Source organism: Oreochromis niloticus, linkage group LG4 (genome assembly GCF_001858045.2).
Source record: "Oreochromis niloticus isolate F11D_XX linkage group LG4, O_niloticus_UMD_NMBU, whole genome shotgun sequence".
NCBI lineage: Eukaryota > Metazoa > Chordata > Actinopteri > Cichliformes > Cichlidae > Oreochromis > Oreochromis niloticus.
The window spans coordinates 20,520,352-20,532,658 of NC_031969.2; the positions used below are offsets into that span (position 1 = coordinate 20,520,352).

General features: G+C 39.1%; 1 protein-coding gene across 2 annotated transcripts in view; it reads right to left on the reverse strand.

Annotated features, from left to right (window-relative positions):
- Nucleotides 1–86: 86 nt before the first annotated feature.
- The window catches only part of LOC100707100 (ras-related protein Rab-26), a 58,194-nt gene continuing 45,973 nt past the window's right edge, over nt 87–12,307 (reverse strand). For both annotated transcript variants that reach the window (XM_005454912.4, XM_003450070.5), the window contains 4 exons: nt 7,742–7,807; nt 5,178–5,234; nt 3,229–3,305; nt 87–2,713 (listed from right to left, as the gene is read on the reverse strand). In XM_005454912.4, coding sequence (XP_005454969.1) covers nt 2,614–2,713; nt 3,229–3,305; nt 5,178–5,234; nt 7,742–7,807 — 300 coding nt within the window. In that variant the 3' untranslated portion in view covers nt 87–2,613. The remainder of the gene's footprint in view (nt 2,714–3,228; nt 3,306–5,177; nt 5,235–7,741; nt 7,808–12,307) is intronic.

Genomic DNA, 12,307 nt, shown 5'->3' on the forward strand with positions numbered 1-12,307 from the left:
TGCTGCACTCAGTGATCTGTAATTGCATGCTTTGTATTGTGTAACTGTCCAAGAAGAGAATTTGTGTAAGAGAATCTGAAATATGATGTATACATATTTTTTTTTTTATTGTAGTTTTAAGTTACAAGAAAGAAGTTACACACTGAAAGGTAGTAAACCCAATAAACAATACTCTTAACTTCAAGGCTAGAAAAAAAGAAACATGGGCATGTACAGTAAGTGCAGTACAGTATGTGGTTTCTGTGACTGAGATCGAGTCTTTCTAAGCAACAGTATATAAAATGACATCTGTGATTCTTATATTAATTATAAGTTAAATACTGTTAACCGATTAAAGGTGACATACTGCTCAAAATGTTAAGAAAACATGGCACTATATACCCAATTTATATACGAATGTACAGAAAACACATACATGCAGTACTGTGCAAAGGTTTTGAGCCATCGGTCATTTCCTTTTATTCTACTTCCAAAGACCCAGACTTTGTTTTAAGGTGGTCTTGAGGATTAGCTCTCCAGGTTTTCTGCTATGTTTTTCTGGAGATTGGCTGCATTTTCACCCATTTTCAGTCCAATTCTTGTACCTGACATCACAAAATAACGTTTTGTCGCTTTTTGCTATAAAAAAATGATTTAAATTATTGAAGCATTTAAAAAGGCACAAACTAACGCAACTCAAAGGATGAAGGCAAAAGGCTTTTTAAAAATTGTATCTTTAGCCCAGATGTTACTGTTGCAAAAACACATTGGTTGTTCCCATTTCTTTAGTTGAATCCAAAAATGCCAAAGATAAACAAAGATGGGCATAAAAATAGTATTCTTGCATCAACAAAATTTGATTTCTCAAGCGCTATAGCTGAAAACCTAGCAAATCTCAGCATAGTGTGCAGTATGTCCTTAAAAATACTGAGGAAACTGGATAAGTAGAAGAAGCAGACGAACAGTATTTGAAGGTCAGGGTGGTGATATTATATTATATAACAAATGGACTGAAAATCAGGTTTGAAGTGATGAATGCAAATTTGAAATTTTTGGTTAAACTGATTAATATGTATTAAGGAGGTCAGGAGATATCTACAACAGTGAGCATCTACAGCCAAGTGTAAAACATGGTGGAGGTTCTGTCATTGTCTGATGCTGCATATAAGCCAGGGGTGTTGGCTTCAATTTGTAGCATGGTAATGATCCCAAACACACTGCCAAGACTGGAGGTCAACTTTACGGAAGCAGTGTGGGATCATCTTGACAAAAAACAGAACAAAAGGCATCCAACATCCAAAGAAGAGCTTCAAATGTCCTTCCAGACGCCTGAAGAACTATTCCCAATGATTATCTAAAGAGATTTCAAGCTTGTTAGAATTCTATGATCTCTGTGTTTGACTTATATACAGTATTTCTATGTATGTTTGCACGTTTCGATAAATCACTGCAGCTATTTCCCTGCAAAATATAAAGAAATGAGAGGTGGCTCAAAACTTAGCATTTAAATACGCTGTCATGATTTGCATGGATTACAAAAACAAAAACAAAAAAGAAACAAACAGAGAAATAAAATTAAAAAAAATTACATGTGTTTCATGTACAATACTTCAGGTCTCTGTAGCTCTTTATTTCTCACTTCACTCCCATGCTCTTATTCCCATCTAAAGTGCTCTTCTCTTCTATCCAAACTATTTTACATGCAGAAAAAAAATGTAGTATTTACACCAAAATGACCAAAAAAGCCCCCTTTTTATATTCCTGTATAGTCAAACACACTGTATGCAATATCTGTTTTTAATAATTTAACAAAAAATACAGATCAGGAACAGTGGTCGCATCACAGCTCTTCAAAACTCAAATGTCTAAATTTGTTTAAACATATTAATATGGATTCATATCTGAATGCTGTTAATGCTCATTGTATCCAAAATAGCGACACCCATTTGCTTTTACTAGATTTTTGTGTTAAAATAATACAAATCCCCCCCAACCCCAGATCCACAGATGAAACACTAAATTTATGCTGGTGAGCTAACCCGGCTCCAGGGAGCCTGTTGAATCATTGATTTGACCACAAACTGTACAGAGGACACTTCACTACACATTTACTATTTGAACATTCATCCGTAACATCTGAAGAAAATGACAGTTACATCTAACACATTAATTATATGCAGAAATTAAACTGCTTTAAAAACATGCATTTTATCTCTGCAACAAACAAAACAAAAAGACCCTTCAAAATAAAAGAAGGACACCAGGCAATGGTGAAGATAATTGTGTAGCTGCAGTTGAAACAGGGTAATAACTGAGGTGTGCCATCTTCGCCTTCGCCCAATTATAACCTTGGGCTACATTTACAGCTACAGAAGGAGATGGGTGGGGAAAAGCAAGACGCACATACACATGATGCAGGAAGGCAACGAGACTAGTGAGGGACAACAGAGTGAGATTGCGTGTACCGACACAATGACGTCTGAAAATGGACGAGCAGAAGGTCGAACGGGTTTATACCTCGCTGGAGCTGACTCCTCCTTTCTGATCACACCAGATATGAACACGTACAGTATGGAAATAAGTAGTCTGCACACATACACACACACAGAGCCAAAGAGTGACTGGGGCAGACTTTTAAGACCGGCAGCAGCCAGTGCCCTTCATTTCCTTGTTCACGTACTCATGGAGCTTAAACTTCTCATTGGGATCCTTCATGGACCTGTGCTTCAGCTCCCTGAGGAAAAGGAAGAGGATATTGAGGTAAAGGAACTTCACACACGTTAACCTATTTTCGAAAATCCTGTGTTAGTTGACTGGATTGGCTGTCAGTCAACTAACACAGGAGAATCACATTCATACCTATGGACAAATTAGAAAATGCTCAGACTAAAATACTAAAACTGGACTGTGAGAGAAAGCCCATGCAGAAAAGGGGAGAACAAGTAGAAGTCAGAGGTAAGCAAGTTTGAAGCCAAAAATGTAATACTGTGTAACCACCTGACTTTCTGCCATCCTTTTAGCCAAATAAATACATAAATAAACACTAGTATTATTTAAATCTGTACTTGAGATCTTTATTTAAACATTTGTAACTTCAAGGAAGCATTTACACAAGTAACAAATCTTTTTGACTCCACATTGGCGTCCATGTTTATATGAAAATACTAAACATTTTAAATTAAAAACCACATTTTATATTCATATATCCTTTATATGATCCCTGACACTTGCAAAGAAAAATATACTTACTTGGCCACAGCAGTGAAAGCCAGCTCTACATTGAGGCCTGACCTGGCGCTGGTCTCCATGAAGGGAACTCCGAATTCCTGCAGAGCCAAAGCAATGACCCTTAATTCAAAGTGCTTTTTTATGCTCTCTGTGATGTTTGTACTAAAACTTCGAAAAATCCCCAATGTTCATATCTCATCAAAATAACATTTTCTTTCTTAATTTTTTAAGAAGCAGCTTTGAGCAGAGGAACTCAAGACACTGAAGAAAGATGTTTACAGTCATAATAAACTGCAAACCTGTCCATTAATCTGATTGCAAACATTCAGCCATGTGCTGCATTGAAACATTACTAAAGTCTGAACTTCCTAAATTTTGATTTGTGATTTGATATCCCAAAGGTGCTCTATTGGATTGAGATCTGGTGACTTTTGAAGCCATTTTTTGCACAGTGAACTCAAAGTCATGTTCAAAAACCAGCATGAGCCATCAGAAGATGGGCGGGACATAGTTAGCAACAACACTCAGGTAGGTTGTGGTGTTTACAAAATGCTTGATTGGATTAAAAATGTGCTGAAATATATCCCATGGACCATTACTACACCAGCAGAAGCCTGAACAGTTGATAGAAGGTAGGACAGAGCCATTTTGTTTATTCTAAATTCTGAGACTACCATCTGAATGTTGCAGCAAATATTGAGACTCAGACCAGGAAATAGCTTTCCAATCTTCTGCTGTCCAATTTTGGTCAGCCTGTACAATTTGTAGCCTCTTTTTCCCATTCCGAGTGGATAGGCAACTGCTCTGGTCTTCTGTAGCCCATCTACTTCAAATTTCGCATTGCAGTCCATTCAGAGATGCTGTTCCGCATACCTTGGTTTTAACAAGTGTTTTTTTCAGTTACTGGTGCCTTCCTATCAGCTCCAAGCAGTCTGGCCATTCTTCTCTGACCTCTGACAAAAACAAAGCATTTTTACCAAGATAGCGCTCACTGGATAGTTTCTCTTTTTCACACCTTTTTCTGTAAACTCTAGAGAGAGCTGTGTGGTAAAATTCCAGTAGATCAGCAGTTTCTGAAAACACATTAACAACACTGCCTCAAAGTTACCTTCCTTTACTGGTCTGATGCTCGGTTTGAACTTGACAATGTCTACATGCCTGAATGTACTGAGTTGCATTAGATATTTGTGTTAATATGAAGTATGTATAAAAAGTTAACACAGCAGGATTAAGCTTGAAGGAACAAATTGTGGCTGGTGGATAAAAACTGTATAAAAATGTAGTGCCCAGCAGCTTCACACTTGTTCACTTGTAGATAATCCAGCTCCGGTGCTGTCTCCATGCTTTCCCTCTGCAGGCAAATTTGTCTCAGCAAACAGAGATGATAACTGATGTGTCTGTTTCCTTCCAGGCTGAGCCCCGAGTTACTTATTGGCACTTTATTGCTGCCATTTCTAAAAAGAATTGCTTGGCAGTTTACCTTTTTTTTCAGTGCACTTGATTTTGAGGGAGTGCAAGGATTTGCAGTCGCACTGAAGAAAGAGCTATAAAACTGGGGATGACTGACAGTCGATACATGTTATGCAGAAGCTCATAAAACATGATGAGCCATAAGACACAATTCTACAGAGTAAATACTGACTATCACATTTTTATTATCTATGGGGGAGAAAACACATCTGAGTCTTATCTTCCGTTTCCTCACAGCAGAAGGAAATCTCAGATAAAGAGCTAGAGTGAGAATGCAAACAGATCTCCAGATAATCACGCCTTTCGGTAATATTTATAATCCTCATGTTTGCCATATAAATCCCTTTGGAAAAGCACATATACAGAAAAATTAATGTCTCCACTGTTCAGAAAAAGATTCTAAAACAATTAAAAATGTAGGGCAAAACTTCTGCTTATATTGTGTGGACCTTCAGGCTCTGACACAGCTGAACAAATCCCCATGCATCTTAGTTCTTTACCTTAGCAAGTCTCTCACCATCTTCTCTCTTCACCACCCTGTCATGAGTGGCATCAGCCTGATGAGACAGGAAAAACAAGGTCACATTCCAGCATCAAGCAACCACCAGCATCAGCGCCAAACATGCTTTCACCAATTGCAGGCTTTTTGTCATATATAAGCCTCGTTCTGATCCGATGGCAGCTAAGGAGTCTTGGGATGCTATTTAGAGGCTGTTATGGCGTGTTAGGTGACTGAAAGTAGACAGAGCTCTGAGCCAGAGACATCTGTTCTCTGCTCAGAGAGAATGACAGTTCCAGAAAATGTGTTTCGCTAATATTTGCAAATTTGATTGACAGTTATTAGATGTGTGCGCACACAGAATGACTCAGGACTCCCTGGCAGAAGACATGTTGTATTTCAACTGGACCCTCCTGGCTAAATAAAGGATACATAAAAAAACAGGTTTTTAAGCAAATGTCACCAATAATCAACGGATTAAGCTTCAAACAGCTTTGGCAAGTAGTTATGCTTAAGCATAGACATCAGTTGATGCTAAGCATGCGTCTGTTGGAGTAGCAAATTATTACTGATACTTAGAGATACAACGATAGTTAATTTTTCTTAATTTTCTTAGATGCAACATTAGAGAACTTTTTTGTGTGTTTTGGTATTTGTCACTATTAACAAATCCCATGAAAGACAAAATCCAAGGCAAGACCCAACAGTTTCATTGTCAGGTGCTAACTTTGGCAGTGGAAGAATTTACATTAGGTGCCACAATAATGGGTGTGTATGAAAATGATGGGACTCCTGTGATGTCTTGTAGTGTCAGGTTGAGTGCCTTTTAGCACAAATCAGGTCAGATTATTGTCCTTTTTTAACATGTAACACAAGCAATGTTCCCTCTAATTTTTCACGTGTCTGAGCGAACACACAAACTCCCTGAGCGATCCCTTGGACCACTGTGAGCGACATCAGACGTGTGCACTGTGGTCGTGCCGGCATCTAATCCATCCAAGTTACATGGTTTATTAAAATAATCAAATTACAGCATTTACATTTATGTTAGACTACTTTTAATTAACTGCTTTAGCCCACTTACAATGAAAATGTAAAAAAAATCTAGTCATTGACCTGTGTAGTATGTTAACACTATTGGAAGTAAAAATAACTTGAACTCCAATTTTGAAAACACAACTTTCTTTCTTTTTAAAAAAAGCTCTGACTTGTATTATGAGTCTGTGGTCTGGGAGAGAGTCCTGTAACTCTCTGTCTGCAAAATACAGTATATAATGACCAATGCTGGGCAATTAATTATATAGTTACTTCTTCAAAAAAGTACCTCAGTTTGGCAAACAAAGATTTTTGCAGCTATTTTTTTTAAATGCAGCCAAGGCATTTTTAAATAAACATTTCAAACTATTTACAGAACAATCAGCTGTTCTGCATCAAATCTGATGCCACACAAATCATTTGTGCCACTCCAAAAAATAATTTCTGTCCACTATGAGATAAAGGAGAACAACAGCCTGATACCTGCAGGCCTGACAACAGGAGATGTATCACTCCTGTAACACCTGTAACATTCAGTACTGGCCTCATTGTTCTGACACACACAGCAAAACTACACTACACACTAACTACACACGATTTGCGCTAAACGTCTCAAATCTCTCACATATCAAAGCACCGCCGTCACTCCTAAAACTTCCCCCGTTTCTTAACATCTGGATGCCGCGTTGCCATATCATTTTTTGATTGGTCGACATGGTACTTTTTTGGACGAATAGGAAAGGGAGAGGGGGGTGGAGTTTGTTTTTGCTGACAGGCGGAGAGCGCTTTCGAGCCCTTTTTCTTATAAAACGCCGTTTTTACCGTTTATTCCCGCAGTAAATATAAACAACGATAGTTTCAGGAAGAAAACCAAACATTGCATATTTTTTTTATCACAACTCTGGTTTTACGTGGCCTATCAACACAATTTAAAAACTGGTATAATGTCCCCACTTTTTCCGTCAATTGTTCCGTCTGTCCTGCTCACATCTCCAATGGTTGTACACGTTGTCATTAACGTGGCTTCACTGGACATCAGCCACGCCGCTTTGCCAGCTAAAAGACTGGTGTCGGCACATAAGGACGCTGTGATAGCCTGTCAACGACGTAGATTAGCTGCGTATATACGAATGTAAATCGCATTATTGGCTGGACTATGGGATAAGGTGGCATCGTTCTAATACAATATGGGAGCAGCCAGTCACTCACTGACTAACACTGCAAAACAGAATTGTTAAAGTATTAATTTTAATTTCAATTCAGTTTAATTTTTTTTTGTGCCCAACACAGATTTTCTGTGCGCAGAGACCGTGCCAGCAGTGCGCAATTGCGCACGTGCGCAGCTTAGAGGGAACATTGAACACATGTATATGTAAAGTATTTCCACATGCCCACTCACTGTGTATCCAAAGGGCAATTATCTGTGCCACTATCGTATCCCTGTCAGATGGGTTTTGTACATGTGAGCTGGCATCTCACTCCGGTAATCTCTAGAAAAGTTACCGCTATGAAGGAATTTCAGTGCCTTGCCTTGTTTCCAAGCAGCATGAGCACTACATCTTGTTGGGCGTATTCGTGGATCTCAGTCAGCCATGCCTGGTAAACAAAAGAAAAGAAGAGACAAGGATAAATGTGTGTTATGCATATGGAAGGGCTCGGGAAAAGCAAACCCTGTCTGGGACTTTGCAAGGACAAGCTTGAACATTAAATCTAATGACAGAGAGTGACAAAAACAAAGGGTGAAGACTGAGGACAGAGGATCTGGGGAATGGCAATATTGTAAGACTTTAACAAACTGTATAGTAAGATTGTAAAAAAACATCATCATCAGTTAAAATCAGCACTCCCAGCTGCATCGTGGTTTAACTGTAATATGTACCGTGGGGAGAGATAGAGTCATCCAGGGGAACAAACAGCCCTTCTTACGGTGTGAGCTTCGACAGCTGCTGAACCGTCCATTCACTGTTAATGAGCAATTAGTTAGCTCAAACAAACACCTGCTGAAATATTACCCGCCGTCTCAGCACAATGCCTAATTGTACCCACAGCGAGTTATTCTGCATTAGTTTCTGCAGGTGATCAATCCTTTTTTTTGTTTAGTGGTCCCGTTCCAAACCTGGTCCCATTCAAACAACTACAGTTAAGTCTGCTGATGACACTGCATTTGTAAAGGAATTTCTCAGCGTCTCTGTGTGCCAGCATATGGCTGAGGGAGACTATAAGCAAGTTTCATGTAAAGCCACTATAAACAGTATGTGCCTCCTTGATGTGACTTCTTGGCATACAACAGTTTTGTTTAGTCAAAAATCTGGAACCTAAACGATAAACTTTGTCTGGTCAATTTTGGATTCAGCTTTTTTGACCTCTTTTAAAAGGAAAAACACTAAAACAAAAATTCAGGTTTTTGGCGAAAAGCAGAGTCTGTTGCAATGCAGTTTATTGAGCTTCTCCTGAAAAAGCAGAGTCACCTAAGAAAATAAGCAGAAGGAACAGTAAAGCGACAACAAAGTGATCCCGGGACGTCAAACCTTAAGCAAGCAAAGTGAGTGAGAGACAGACGAAGGACAAGCAAAAGGCAGAGGGAGACAGGAGCCACTGGCTCAGATTCTTTGTTACAAAGAAAAAAACCACAACAAATATATTGTACACAAGCATAGACGATGTGTGAATCCTAATCAGTCACAATATGCAGGGACAGCTTGACTAATCGGGACAGTCGGGCTGATTCCTGATGGGCTGGTTTATGTTCACCTCTCTTTTGAGACGGATGAGTGGGAAAAAATAGTTCTGACAATTACTTTATTTTTTCCACTATCTCCATTCATCTAACAGCATCATAGTATATCAGATGAATTCTATCATCTGAGGGATTTCTCATAGGGGCGTTGGAGGAAGATGCTGTCAAATACGCTATGTGAACCGACCTGTTTACCAGAAGACAGATCCCAGTTGCAGCTGGGAAAGAGGAACTGTGGATGAAATTTTGTGTTATCAGCTTAGGCTACAAGGCTAGTACAACGTTTGATAGGTTATTAGCCTAGTTTATTTTGCGCAGCCCAATAGGTACAAGACAATTCACAGATGGCCTACCATTTTAAGTTTAAAAATAAACTTAATTTAAAGGTTACAGTATGATCTATGTGATATTGAATAACTCCTTTATAATAGAATTTTGTGGTAGCATTGGAGCAGCAGATAAACCCATCTGACACTGCTGATCCTGATAAGCATGAAGAGGCCATGACTGTGGGGACAGGTAGCGACTAGTCTTAAGTAATTTAAATTAAGTTATTTTATGTCTTCTTTAAAAATATACAGAGAGTATATGTGTTTTAAATTGTATCAAGAAATTCAGAATACATCTGGGTGGCGTTCTGCAAACATGAATTGTAGACTATTATGATATGAATTGTTAGAAAAAACAAAAATGATCTCAAATTCCTCCACCATGAAATAAGTAGACCGGTCCCCTTACAATATTTGAGTACTAATCAGGCATAACTTGGCCTTACCATTGCATTCAGCATGGCAACTACACAACAGCTCCCATCAGGGTTGGGAACTCCCAATATGTTCAGCATGCTTCCCAGTGTGTTCTGCCCACTGACTGTATGACAGCCTTCCTCCGAGGCCTGTCTACTGTGCTGGGGCCAACAAATAAGGCTTGCAATTCTTAAGGCACAGGGTTAAACAGAGTTCACTCACTAAGGCACACAATAAAGGCAGCTACAGTAGTTTTCCCACAGAGGATACATGTAGCATATTAAGTGAACTTCAAATCATATTTAATGAGATTACATCGAGTATATTAAATGAATTTCAAATGATATAAGGTGAGATTATCATATTGAATGAGGCCAACTAAGAATCGTTCACTCTAGTGTATACCTCATAATTATTCCCATCAGTTTAAGCTACAGTAGTGAAACAGACAGTGGAGAAAATTCACAGGGGAGCCTTCCAACTAGCGCTCATTATAAATAACATGACAGCACCGCCGCCAACAGTCCTACAAAATGACAGGTAAGACTGGAAGAATGGAAGAAACCATGTTTACTTCAGCAACAATGCTTAAGACTAAGTATACTGGTTAAAAAAAGTGTTAATACTGTAACCACCAACCTCTATTTTATTTCAGACTGTTAGATATGCTAATAAACCAGTTACTCATCTCTGACTCCGAGCCATGCCCACATTAGATTCAGTCACATCATGGCCAGCAGAGCTAAACACACTCGGCTGCTCTGTTAGCTCAATTAACAAATATTAAACGTCAAAGTAAACTAAGGGCCCCCTTAGGGAGGTCAGGTCTCTCCTACTCATTGGATACTTTGCACATTACCACTGCTGGAAGTTTGTCATCCCTTGGGGGCCTCCCACTAGTCTTGGGCCCCAAGCAGTTGCCTGCCTCACCTTGTGACCAACATGCTTCTGGAAATAGAACATGACCAAGCTTACAGGTGCAGCTGCATTCAAAAAGATGTGGATTTCACTCTACTGCCATCTCACCATACTGTCCACTTTTTAATGAGTAAATGATAAATGGACTCATTCTTATATACAGCTTTTCTTCTCTACTGGAGCACTTGTGCTTTATACAGCTTGCCACATTCACACAAGCACTTTTTTCAATGCCTAAGAGCTTTCTAACTAACACTCACACTCCCCTGAACGAATCAGAGAGCAACTTGAGGTTCAGTATCTTGTCCAAGAAAGCTTTGGCAAGTGGAGCAGCCAGGAATTGAACCACCAACCTTTCAATTAGTAGATGACCTGCTTTATTCTCCTGAGCTATAGGCACCTCAAAAGGGGGAGGACAACATCTATTGTTCTATTTTTCTAAATCGACTGTCTATACTCACTTTTCTGGAATATCCCGATATTGAGTCAAAAGCCAAAAATATCTTAGAGATAATAAACGGACCCAATTTCTTAATCTTTAAATTCAGATGTTGACTTGTTTCTTCTGGAATTTCTTCCCTTCCTTCCCTGATCCCAGATGATCAGCTGTAAGTGGTATTATTGCAAAGTGGAAACGTTTAGGAACCACAGCAACACAGCCACAAAGTGGAAGACCATGTAAGATTACAAGTACTGAGGCGTATACTGTGTATAAGTCCCCAATGCTCAGATGACTCAATAACTGTACAGTTCCAAAACTCCACTTGCACTAAGATCAGCACAAAAAAAAACCAAAAAAAAAAATTAGAAGATTGTGGTAGAAGCTTCATGGTACGGATCTTTTATCCATATAGTGTATCCTATCCTAAACCCTTTGGACATAAGAAGGGGACATACATAAAAAGATTTAGTCTTGCATTTCAAATAGTGTTTTGTGGGAGCTGGTAAACTGAGTGAAAGCTATTTAAGCTACATCTGTACACAAGAGCTATTTTTACAGGAACTACTGTGTAGACTCCCTTTGTTCACCTGTACAACCTTTGTCCTCTCACCAGTACTCTACTTTAATGGGTTGTCTCAAAATCAATGCTGAATCTCATTTGTGTTTTGATGGGCTTCAGAGTTAATGAGGTCAGCGAGGTCTGGTGATTTGAGAAACATGATGGTGGCTCCAAGATTCTTTAATCAGAGCCCTGAGCCCTTTGCTATTTTGAGAAAGATAAAAAAGACTGGGCTGGATTTGAATTTGCATCACCAGTGATCTTCAGCATACTGCTGAGGGGGTGAAATGTTTCAGAGGAACACCTTACATGTAGCTAATCACTTGCTTCATGTATAATTCAACTTTTTGTCAAGGTTTCACATATTGCTTAGCGAGGTCAGTTGCTACAACTGCTTGTCTCTGAAAATGATGCATCTTTGAATTCTGTGCATCCTTCGAAAGTCGCTTGTGTTTGTATGATGTAACCTCTGTTCAATACAATATTTATCAAAATATTGGATCATGCATTTGGCCTTTGGTTATTGTTATCTACTTCCCAGCCGTGCAAACTTTCATCCTCCCACAAGTACAAGCAACCCTCTGCAGGATAAAATCTGACAGCCTGCCTCTGAGTGATTCTCTCCATATGCTGTGATTACTGGTGATGAACCATAGCTTGTAATTAGATCATTTGGCTGTTCATAGCACATCCC